The sequence below is a fragment of the Ischnura elegans genome, chromosome 1 (assembly GCF_921293095.1).
Source record: "Ischnura elegans chromosome 1, ioIscEleg1.1, whole genome shotgun sequence".
Classification (NCBI taxonomy): Eukaryota; Metazoa; Arthropoda; class Insecta; order Odonata; family Coenagrionidae; genus Ischnura; species Ischnura elegans.
Genome location: NC_060246.1, coordinates 73,275,688 through 73,288,397, shown reverse-complemented (window position 1 = coordinate 73,288,397; position 12,710 = coordinate 73,275,688). Strand labels below are relative to the sequence as shown.

At 37.3% G+C, this 12,710-nt stretch overlaps 1 protein-coding gene across 1 annotated transcript; it reads right to left on the bottom strand.

Moving 5' to 3' along the window:
• Nucleotides 1–2,274: 2,274 nt before the first annotated feature.
• On the bottom strand, nucleotides 2,275–12,698 carry LOC124163424 (armadillo repeat-containing protein 5). The gene is made up of 9 exons (XM_046540335.1): nucleotides 12,201–12,698; nucleotides 11,803–12,056; nucleotides 11,508–11,670; nucleotides 10,106–10,352; nucleotides 9,560–10,013; nucleotides 8,436–8,943; nucleotides 7,330–7,802; nucleotides 6,324–6,632; nucleotides 2,275–3,554 (listed from the first exon to the last, which is right to left on the bottom strand). The coding sequence occupies exons 1-9, from the start codon at nucleotides 12,444–12,446 to the stop codon at nucleotides 2,567–2,569; spliced, it is 3,642 nt and encodes a 1,213-aa protein (XP_046396291.1). The 5' UTR covers nucleotides 12,447–12,698; the 3' UTR covers nucleotides 2,275–2,566.
• Nucleotides 12,699–12,710: the final 12 nt, after the last annotated feature.

Sequence of the window (12,710 nt, the reverse complement as noted above, 5' to 3'; positions counted from 1 at the left end):
ATGCGACTTCCGCAGTTTCACAAAATTCTTTCAGCATTTGAAGACGCACAGTGTGATGTAGAAATAGAAATATATTTTAATGACAATATTTTTCACATCTGTGGGCAAAAAAACAGCAGCTGTTTGAACGGCGTTATGTATCATGTGCGCTGCAAAACCGATTTGATAACTTGTGATGTACAGGCCTTAAATCTGAAGGAATGACTATGAAAAATAGCATTGAAAGACATCCTTCTGCTAATGCTGTTTCTTTTCTTCGTCTCCATAAATTGTTTTTACTAAAATTTTCTGTATTTTGGAGGAAGATGCAGCAGTATTTAAATATCTTTTATGCTCTTGCGTCTCCAAGTGCTTCGAAATATTATACAGCTGTGAAAAATAGAAAATTATCCGTTACATTTCATACATTTGACAGAGTAATCGCTCCTGGATTTTTTAATTAAATGAGATTCATTTCTTAGATAATTGTTGAATCCGCATCCTCTTTTCTTACGTATTGTGACAAGAGTATAAAAAATTAAATTATGTTGTAAATTGTTTTAAAAAATTTAATTGAAAACTCTGTAAGTACATACGTACAACATTGCATGAAAATATTTAATAAGTTGTTCAATATATTAAATATAATTGATTGTAATAAAGCAAATTTATTTTTAAAATTATTTTAATCCAATCCACTCTTTCTTTATAATTATAAATATGTTAATAGGTATTATTTATTCCCAGAATTTTCAGTAGCGTACGTAAATCGTAGATGTCACTTGCAAAGCCGGCGCTAGACCTTTTTCCTCCATCGCAAAATATAAATAACACGAGAGCTTTCTGCTAAGTAAAACATTATGCATTTATGAAATAACTAAACTACTTACCTAAATAATATGAATGCTGATTTGTTGACATCCCTTTTTATTAGCGCTAGCGCGCAGTTCAATTTGCATCGCATAATTGACCGTTTAAAAATTACTATATGCGAAGGCGTTGCCGCGTTACTTCGTGGACGACCGGCAAATTCTTTACACCATGTCCCTTTTCCTCTCAAAAATTCCCCCGTTTACAGCTTTTGTGCAAGATTTCATGTTTTTATAACGATGTTCCGAATGATGCTAGATCGCTAACGAGATAACAAAAAATCTGCGGAAGTTTACAAAGGGCTTTGTCTTAATTTTACAGCCACAATATTTTTTCGTCGCTACCAATGCCGAAAAAGGCCACTGTTCATTAATTGTAAGTTCTTCAATCCAACCATGGCTGAGAGAATACTTCTCGCACATAACGCAATAAATATTAGTACTTTTAATTGAAAAATCGCGAAGAAAATGGTCAAAATACCGCAGTGATACAGTGAATCCCCATTCGTAGCCATGCGCTACGACGATGAGCGTCCCAACCGTGACGTCACGCCCCTTTAAAAGTGGGTGGGGAAGGAAGGGAGCGGAGGGGAGATGTTGGCCACACGGCGAGACATGGGTATGGGTGGGGAATGGCGGGTCTAGTTCTTATATGGTCTAAGTAGGAGCACTGGAGCGTCTGGAGCTGGTCCGGAGCGAGGCGGGAAACGGGTGTATGACGTTTGCCGTGACGTCACAGCCTAACCTGTAGCGCTCCGTAGCGAATAACGGACCGCTTGGTGGCGCTCCGAAGCATTGGTAGCGTTCAACGGACCGCACCCATAGATGGCTGTTGAGATGCGCAGCCGGGAAATTCAAGTATGAGTAACATAAAATTAATTCATAAAGCACTCATCGAATACCTAATAAATTCATAGTTAAAGAATGGAAAATGTTATCTTACTACGCACTAACACAAAAAAAGAAAACAGCAAACAGGGAACAATTGAATCACAATGTTCTGCGAGCATACACTCAATATTAAAGGAATGCAGGAAATGAGTGCTCAGATTTAATTAACCATTTTGAAACATGTAAATTCTGATCCGAATTCGATTTTATATTTAACGTAAACCGTGTTTATTAGCGAAATCGAGAAAATTAGTGGGTTTTTTTAGGTCTTATCCACATGAAATCATTATAAAATTTGAACTAAACCGACTCTGTGGTCTTATACATCACTCCTGTTTTTGAGAAAAATCGCATCATCTGAATAATCCTAGCCAGAGAACATTTGCGCAAATTATCACTGACGGATTAACAATGTAGTGCAGGTGACAGGGCCCCTCGGGGTTTAGAGAGGGGCTGCCAAAGCCTGACCAATACAGGCTACAGAAAAACACTTTCATAAATATAGGAAATGGTAAAGCGTAATAAAATACTGGGATATTAATGTTGATTTGGCTGTCTTTTTAATACAAGAACATAAATATTTCCCTTTAGTCTACGTCATGATTAAAATTTATCATTATTTCATTTGTTACAGTGCATATGCATGACAATCATAATGTACACAAGTAGTCAATCACAAATAATTAATCCATATGAACTGTATGACTCCTTTCACGAGTATCACACACTGAAAAATTAATTTACAATATATACAAAGAATGTGATGAGAATTATGGTGATTAGATCACACAATAGAATATTTATATATAACTATATACACTCAACAATTACTCAAAATAAATGCGGAATAAATCGTTTATATGGGACACCAATTCCTCACCAAACCCACGACTGAAAACTGATTGGATCATGGAGACCCTTTCATGAAGAGTCATACATCCAACTAGGATATATTTCACTGTGCCTTCTAATAAACCAAGATCTTCCGGAGCTTTTGAGCCACTAATACCTTCTGTTCCTAAGCACCACATATATATACTGGCAGCTGATTCAGGGCATAAATAAAAATCCAATACTTGATTGGCTAGCTTTTTACAAAAAGAATTTGGCAATAGGAAACGATCCGCAACTGAAACAAGCTCAAGGGCTCCATACACCTCCTTGGGCTTTCCAGCCCATGGACATGGGCTGCGAAAAAAAGTCCTTTCATTTTGGTTTTTGCCAAGGGAATGTAAAGAATTAGCTCTCTTCTTTCGGCATTTGGTATCCCTACACTCACCCAGATAGTGCATTATATAACTAAGACAAGAGAGTGAAACACCCGGCAATTTCACAGATGCCCCTTCGGATTCCTCAAAACTTCCTTGAAGCATAGCTCGGAACATAGGAGAAATATTGGACATCCCTTCCCTGCTAGTTACAATTGATGAGCCGTCATCAAGGGTAAACATAACTTTATCACAATCTGTGCTTTGCTCGTCAACTGTTTTTTTAAAACAGACCTGATCTGATGTGCTTGCCCCGAACAAGATTCCATCAGGTTGACAGTGTTCCTCCTCCAGTGGGCGAAGCGGGTGACTTTTCACCACCTTCATGCCCATGAATCCAGCCAAGTAAGACAATCCATCCACCACTGCCTTTAACGTGTTCACATCCCCTCCATCACTTTTGCTCTCATTCTCATCCCCACATTTTTCTGAAGAGACAGATTTGCCATCACATTTAATGGCAGAGTTTCCAAGGTCTTTCAGGATACCCAAGAGGGCAATTAACCCATTGCACCCGAAGAGAAGTTTGTTCATTATTCTCTTCGACCTGTGGCAAAAGTAAGAAACGTTAGAACTGCTCAAGAATTTCAAAATATACCATACGGTAGGAAGGGATCACAAAAAATATAAAACACCAATATATTAAACTATAAGTGGAACTATAAAAAAGAATATAATCAACATATGTTACACACTTTTCACTTGGAATGACATACCAATTTCAGGAATTAAGGAAGGCAATTTCAAGAAAGTAACACAAAAAACTTAAATTTAAGACAATTTTGCACCAAATTATGTAACATTAAGTAATATTTTAAATCAAAAGGTTGGATTATCCGTTGCCAATAAAAACTTTGGATACATCTAACATGAGATTGCCTTGCAAACTGGAATTCAAAGCAGCCTTAAAATCATGACTATTAGGGCAAAGGGAAACCAAAGAAATGCATTGATAATGCATACAATTTGAAAACAGCAGTTTAATCTGAAATTACAGTTTTATGGTAAGACATAGTGGGTGGTGTGCAGTCATTTATAAATCTACAAGGCTAAGGATAAGATAGTTGATTGGCATTCAAAATTCACAAAATTGAGTTATACCACACTGTTTCTTCCTTGGATTACACATATGTATCCCAACATTAAAATGCATCCAGTGGTATGTCCACTAAGTCAACTATTTTTAGGCTATAGCAAATGGTGTGATTTATACAAAGAATATTTAGCCAAAGATGATTTTGGGTATTTATTTAGGGAACTCTACTTGAGTTCATCTAATAGCATGTCACGATAGGGTGGTTTCCTATTTTTTTAATGCCTACATGGAAAAATTATTACTCCTGGAGTAATTATTTCATGCCTTTTGATTTTTAAATGACGATATCTATTTTTAGCGATTTAATGTAATGTGAAAATTTTCAAGCACGCAAAAACGCGACGGCTAATTGTGAATGCTGGGAAAAGCCTGTGTGATGTCATTCTGGTTTTCGGCTGCCGCTGTGTGAGGCCACCTTGGTACGAGGCAATGAGCGGTGCTACCATGCAGACTGCTAGGAGGTGGTGCTTGGCTTAAATAAGGATTATTAATACCCTATCAAACTAAGGAAACTTTCCGACCATAGTCAATTTTAATAGGTGATTATCAAGTGCTGTTTTCCTGAGCTCTGTGCCTCATGCATGCATTGGTAATCTCAGATGATGTAAAACCCCTGACTACTCGTATAGCATCTGGGCCCCTGTAACGTCATGTGGAAGTGGCATCGCATGGCAGCCAATCTGGCCTTTTTCAAATGGGTTAAAATTAACCATTAGGATTCGTCTAAACTGGGACTTCTAAAACCAAATAATTTGTATATTATGAATACACTAATGGTGTGTAACGAATGGCATTCAATGCCTTTCGTTTTCTTTGATGAAGGAAACTACCTAATTGGGAGGCTAAACAGCCAGTGTAATCTTCAACAGGCAGGAGGGATGACACAAGGGAACTTGCCATCATGCAGGCACTTGAGTGCATGACCCTCCCAACTATGAATATGAATACACTAATGGTGGGTAAAGAATCGCATTCAATGCCTTTTGTTTTCTTTGATGAAGGAAACTACCTTATTTCTTCTTGTTTACCCCATGTACACAGCACCCCATCTGTTACATACTTTGGATGAAATTGATGGACATTTTGCCTTTTCAAAATCTGTTTTATGAGATAGCCTCAATTAAATATACACAGAGCAGGATGTCTTCCATACGAGGTTCATGAGGAAATTCAGGCTTGGAGGGAAATTGAGTGCACACTATCTGTGGTGTAAGCATAATGGAGGCAATATATTTCTCTTGCTACAAAATTTCCAAATGAGTACTACTATCTGCATGATAATTCACACTCAATCCATGATGAAATTGCTTTTTCCCATTGGAAAAAAACTGTCCCAAGAAAAAAATCATCAGTATAATTTGGCTGCTTCATTGTTTCAGTTACAACAATTTTTCCGTGAAAATAAAAGGTTTCCAGAGTGATTTGAACCAGAGGTCACTTCTGTGTGTTGCTTACATGTATCAAAAGGCTCAGTACTTACATGTATCAAAATCAAGTTGGTCATGAATAAGTGGAAAGTTAAACACATCAACCAAGAGCTCCCTTCAGAGATAATTTGGAGGCAGAATATTTTTTAAATATGTCCTCCGCTATCAGGATTTTAACTGGGCTTAGAGTGTGAAAAACCAGTATCCTGATAAACACACTGATCTGATCCCTATTCAGAAACTAACCTCCTTAACACCTTTGTCTCCCTTCTCCACTTTTTATATTCAACACAACTCTAAGTATCTCTGCTTCCAATCTGTCTGCCATTGGTAGAGAGCGAAAGTTAACTCCCTACCACCCATCTCCATGCACAATTGATATGCTCTGTGAAGAGCGGAAATTTAAACATCTGATAACTGAAAGGGCTCAGATGGTCCATTGACTGAGTGGTGAAGGGACAAAGGAATCCCAGATAGATGGATGATCTCTAAAAAAAAGTTAAGCCTGTTTTGCAAAGGGCACAAAATTGCACATCTTGAAGTTAAATATTGAACTCAATAGTGTGTGAAATAATTTTAGATTACAAGCAGAGGCTAATAGACCACCTGACAACAATTTATTTTCATGTGTGTTCATAAAATTGACATGATGCATTTAAAAATGCACATTCATATATGCTTCAGGTTGTGCATTTATGTTCCTTGAGTATTATGGGATTGAAACTGGTGAGCTGGCAAACATGTCTACCTCCTTAAAGGACTAAAATGTTAAGTTGCATAAAATAGAATATACCTTATGATGAATGGCAAAGACAAGGCAATTGCCATGCGAAGTGAGCTATCCCCTTTCAGCAAGCCATAAGCCAATTCCCCTTCACCATAACCGGATTCAGCAGATTTCCCCAGGTCAACTAGGATTGATGTCCCAAATGTTTGCAGCCAAAGACATTCTGCACATCTAATATCAATATCCTTTTTGCCAGGGACTTGATGAGATTTTTCGCTAGTTTTTTCTTCTTTGTGCAAAGCCGGATGACAGAACCAAGACCTCACAATTGGCACAAATTTCTGGCTAATCAGAGGAATCAAATAATGCTCATTTCTGAAATAGAAGGAAGAATATTAAGAACATGACTTGGCATCACATAAGATCATAAAATGAAAGATGGAAAAATAGCAAGGGATTAAGAACAGAATAACTTCTGCGAAGTTTGATAAGAAAATTAAATGCTTCACCTTAAATTTTGCTCAACTTATAATAGTTACTTTTGAGGAGTAGATTTTATAAGAGACTGGCATTAGAGGGTTACTACAGGAGACATGTTTTTATACTTCCAAGCTTTATCCTGACAACCAACATTCAGATTTTTACTGACTCGGAAATCTAACGAAGAGCAAAGTCCGCACCCACAAACTTTGAAGCCAACACAAGGTATGCATGAATATATAGCCAGCCACCACCATCTGTCCATTTTTTAGTTTGCTTTCCTAGCTGTCTAGGATGGGATGGCATTGGTTGATCAAAAACTAGATACCATGGCCAAGTTAACATATTATATGCATCATGAACAAAGCAGACATTACAGTTAAAACATTGTACGCACACTCCTTTGCAGAAACACACTGAATTTATCAAATCTGCACTAAATTTTCCTGATTAACAGACTTTTCCCTGACTTAATAATTTTTCTGACTTGTAGCAACCCTACCACATAAGTAGAATGATCCTTAGAGAAATTGACTGAGACAGAAATTATTTCTCTCCGCAATAGCCAATAATAGTACAAAATACATCTTACCTGACTATTCTGGATAATATACGAGATGCAATTAGTCCATATCGAGATTGAGGATCTGGATACACTAAGTGAAAACCTAGAAGAGCTGAAAATGTATTATGTGATGCGAGATCTGTCACAGGCTCTTCACACTGGGTTGCATGATACAAAAGGCGAAGGAGATAGTCAACATGAGTCTTCACATTTTTGGGTTTTTCACTTTCTTCTCCCCCATTTCCTAGATGTTCTTCCTTGGTTAGCATTTCATCATCATCTCCCACAGAGCTCACAGCAGTCTCTTCTACCGCATCATTGGACAAACTACAATGCATTTTTTCAAATGAAAAGCTGGAAGTTGATGCTCTACTTTCTAACCGAGAAGAACATTTTTTCTTCTGCATACTTTCACCAATATCTTCTGTTTTTCCATTATCATTTTCAGTCCTTGACCTTTTATTTGAGGTAGACACAACATGTAAAGTAGAATGTTCTTCCTGAAATGACAACAAAATACAGTGGTAAATTTTTCTATCATGACATGACCTATACATAGTTACAAGCATGAGCAAAACGAGTGCATCCAAGTACAGATTCCTGCAGCCATGAGCTTGAAAATGCTCGAATTTTTCTGATCAATTGTCAATATGAGATGTTCCATCCAATAAATAGCAAAACATTGGAATTTGTGCCGGAAGACTTTCATGTCAACAAGTAAACTAATAAAGGAAGGCATGACTTGTTTTGGTGCTAAAACATGAGCATATGGTCACAATAAGACTATAGCTACACAAAGAAAGTTCCCAATAATATTCAAGACCCACAAACCAGCAATCAAGTCAGTGTACTTTAAAATTCACAAGATAATAATAACCACATACAGCACCCTATCTAAGAGGATTTACATCGATTGGACTCAGTGTTAAGCACCACACCTCCAAAAACTAGACCTTGAAGAAAAATAATATGCTCATTTTCTTAAATCAAATATGAAGGCAAGAAATAAGACATAGTAAAGGGAGAATGATTATCAAGCAAACCACATAATAACAGGAAGTTAAATGGAGAGGTAATCATGTATGGGGATGAATTGTGATTGAATTCGACACACCCTCATTCTGGGAACATACCTTAACTGCTCCTTCACAATCCTCTTGGCCGCTGTCATCCGAGACATCTTCATAAACAGGAGAGTAAATCTCATCTATTGCTCCAACAGCACCAGAGTAGCCAGGAGATGGAGCATCTGAAAGATCTGATCGAGGTGAAGACGCATAGCCACTAGTGCAGCTGCTCAAACTACCGCCTGAACACGATGAAGAAGTTTCTGGACTGAGGGGTCCATCTTGGAATTGGGGAACTGATGAGGGGAACAGTGTTGGTGGAAAAGGGTTCTGAGTTTGAAGGAATCCACTCACTGATAATGAACTATTAACCCCACCCCATGGAAAGGTGGCATTTGAGGGACTGCTTGATAGATTGCACTCAGGACTGGCACAACTACTTCCACTACAATCACCGCTGCTGGCAGGAGGAGACCATAATGACATACTTCGGTGACCTTCTTGCTCATAACGTACAGCTTGATAGCTGGGACTGCTTATTCTGAATGTTTTCTGAGGAGCAGCTTTCACCGGACTGTGGGACAAAGGTATGTAATACATTAAATCACATGCAATTTTCAAGGATAACTATAGGTAAAATACTGACAAAAATTATACCAAAAAATGATATTATCATAAAATACAAAAAATTAATCGTGCAGAAATGCAACTGGAGAAAAAATATCAGAGCAAGATGAGAAACCACACCAGGAAAATAAATTTTTTAAACACGAATATATATCACACAGCTTCAAAATTTGAATTGAATATTAAGTTTGACTGATTGAAATTGTTCCTAACTATCAAAGCATTTTAATTCAGACAACAGCGATTAGTGTGACTAACTGGAAAAGAAGCAAATGGATTTCCCTGCTGTCCTTCACATTCTTATTTTTTTAGGACATAGACGCAATGGAAGGTAAACAAAAATAATGGGAAAATTCCACTACTTTAGTCAACTTCTTATTATTAGTTGAATCCTTCTTCAAGGTTTACAGTTTTCTATAAGATTAGGAGAAATTTGAAACACACCATTTCATAAACTTCAAAATATATCAGCTAAATATATTTTAAGTGCCCAACATTCTTTTTCCTGTTTTGATTACACAGTTAACTGCAGTAAAAGTTACAAAGTAAAGAGATGTTAGTACCTTTTCAACAGTTTTTTCCCACATCCTTCTGGTGAAAATACAGGTTTGATGTCAAGGCTAGATGGCAATGAAAACTGAAGGGAATCTTCCACTGAGGCCTGGCGATATCTGGCCCTGGCAGCGGGACTTGCATTTGGAATTTGGAGTGAATTCCTACGCTTTTGCCCTTCTTCGCGAAGTTGAGTTTTAGGCCGGAAAGGGTGCGTTTGGAGCTTTTCTTCAAATTTGACTGAAATGGAACCTTTGAGACGATCTGCACAAACATTGATAAGGCCATGATCAATGAGTTGCCTGAATGCATTATCATCAAATGCAAAATTACACAATGCAGCCGCCACAGGCCCATGCTTATCAACTTTTAGATGTATCATTAATTGATTCAATCCACCTTGATCACGCAGCTTTAATCGATTCACAGATTCTCGGGTGAAAAGGCATAATGTTGATACAAGGCCTGTAAAAATAAGAAAGACATTAAAATCCAATTACCATTAAGACTGGACAAAAATGAAAACAAAACGTAAGTCTGTATAAATGACTCCTTACCTCTTAACTTATACTCATTACTTAAATCTAAATTAGATAAATATTGGAGCTGGCCGATAACAGCAGGTATTGCACCAGCATTTCCCAGCAAGGGACGTGCTTCAGAACTATGAGCAAGGTTTGAAAGACAGGTGAGAGCACTTTGAGTGACCGATGATGGTGATTTGATAGTTGCTGAGTCATCACCCAAAACAGGAACTTCAACCAGTGAAACCAAGCGCTCAAAACAAGCCCCATCTCCTTGTACCTGGGGATTTTACAGAGAAACAGTATTAAGTAAAAAAATGCAGGAGTATGCTAAAGAATTTCTAGGATCTTTGGAGCAAAGAAATCTAAAAATATCTAGGGGAACCAGAACATACAAGGGCCAAGTCAACTGATTGTTAACTACACTGACTATCTTGGTTCAGGTGAAAAATTGACCACTTTCAAAATATTGACTGCTTAATTTATAAAAAAATTGATTATATCAGTTACTTGCCAATTCAGTTACATAGCATGCATGACTATGCAGCCATATCAGGGAGAGACAAAATAAATATAGAGAAAAGACTTGCTAAGACATTTCACAAGGTAACTTTGTTTCTACAATGACAAGCATGAACACAAGGGAAAATATAAAAAATGAAAATGAATAAAACGCAACTATTCCTGCTTTCAATGAAATCTGCCTAACATCATCAAATGATTTTGGTAGAAACAAAATTAAACTTCAAACCAATTAGTGAATATGAGTGTGAATGTGATTCATTTTCCATAAATCATGATGACAAACTTGACATTCAATATTTATCAAGTGAAATGAGTGTGAAAGAATAGATAAAAACATGAATAGTTTCTTGAAAAATTAAGATGCTGCATGGCAGCGGCATAACTAGGAATATACTTTGGGTGGGAATGGGGGAGGCAGGGTGGAGGGGGAGGGGAGTGACCCTCCCCATACAACTGGGAAATTTTAGAAAAATGATATTTCCGTAAATATATTTTACACAATTAATAAATGATCTTTAACTTTAACAAGATGCAGTTATTATACAAGAGAAATAGAATTTTAAAATATTTTTTAATTTGTGTGATGCTTTGGGGGGGGGATCTATCCCCTCTTCCCCCCCCCCCCCCCATAGTTACGCCACTGCTGCATGGTCACATTCAATGGAATATGTCATTGACTACGTTCTTGAGTTCTTGTTCTTGAGGAGATGGCACAAGCTGATATGAGGAGTGACGAGCAATTTGAACGTTTTGACTTATTGATTTCGGGGTGAGAGATCTGTGAGTGCCCGCAAGTAGGTAATCAACAGAAGAAAGGAGACCATAGAGGGCTTGTGAAAGTGTACTCCCAAGGTTGATCCAACAATGTCACTAATGTAAATTTGGCTCTGTTTGCAAGATCCACAATTACCTGCAAAGCACATTCATCAGTGCAATATTGTGTCAAGGTTGCAAGGGCTTTCATAGCTGCTTTCTGCAAAGCTGAACAATCCGATAGAATTAGCTCAGCAACAGCACGGACACCACCTTGATTCACAATTTCTCCTCTGCATTCTGAGTTTTCTCCCAACAATCTGTTCAAACATAAATAACTTTTTTTAGAATAGAATTTTTTCCCCACAGCTTAATTAGAATATTTTCCCCACAGCTAATGTCACAAGGCATTGCATCACACTGACAAAAGTATCTGAGAGATTGAAACTTGCCTCAAAGCTCTTATAGCCATTTCTTTGGTCATATCGCTACTGCTGTTCGCCTCTTTTGATTTGCCATCATTAACGGGGGTTGGCTTCAATATTTCAATTAGAATTGGAATTGCTCCTTCACGACAGACTACAGTCGCTATCTCTTGGTGCTGAGAGAGATTAGCCAACACCCGACAGGTCCTTCCTTGAATGCTGTCTTTCCCTATTCCGTCTAGAATTCTTACTATCGGACCAACAGCTCCAATTCGCCATAACTGAATAAACGATATTAGTGAGGAATAGCAGTATTAGTTATTATAAAAATGAAACACAACGTAACAAACTTATTCATAATTATTTATAAAATAATATATAATCAAAGAGCATAAAATATGAAAGTCAGAAATGGAACAAGTTACCTCCAAACAACTTTCAGTCTCCAAACAGCAATTCCCTAAGATACTAAGAGTTACATCTATAATTTTTTCATTCGGCTTTTGTAATAATCTGACGAAGTATTTCAGGATTCCTCGCTTTCTCAACAAAGCTACCCCATTTGCAGAATTTACTTCTTTCGTACGAATCTCAACCAGCGCCTGATACACTACAGAAGGAGATGAACATCCCAGCTTCTGCACAAGTTTGTCATTCTTGTTTATATCCATGCCAAAACGCGATTTCTTAATTATTTTAATAAATATCTTAAATTACAACAAAATCCCAACAGTTTACACCCATTTTATAGAAACTGGAATATTGAGGAACTGGGACCCTATAAACGCTCACTAACTTCCTAAAATTATTACCCGGATTTGAATTAGCTATTTAATGAACATGGCTTTACAAAGTAGCCAAAATAACGACGAATTATTTTAAAAATTAACATTATTTAACACCTTTTTCTCAAACTTACGCATACGACAAGTCGT

Bases quoted from the DNA above. Each gene is read 5' to 3' on its own strand.
- LOC124163424 (XM_046540335.1), bottom strand. From the start codon at position 12,446: ATGGATATAAACAAGAATGACAAACTTGTGCAGAAGCTGGGATGTTCA. The intron at 10,014-10,105 runs GTAAGGAGTCAT...TTATTTTTACAG, and splicing joins TAATGAGTATAAGTTAAGAG to GCCTTGTATCAACATTATGC. The intron at 8,944-9,559 runs GTACTAACATCT...TTTGTCCCACAG, and splicing joins GGGAAAAAACTGTTGAAAAG to TCCGGTGAAAGCTGCTCCTC.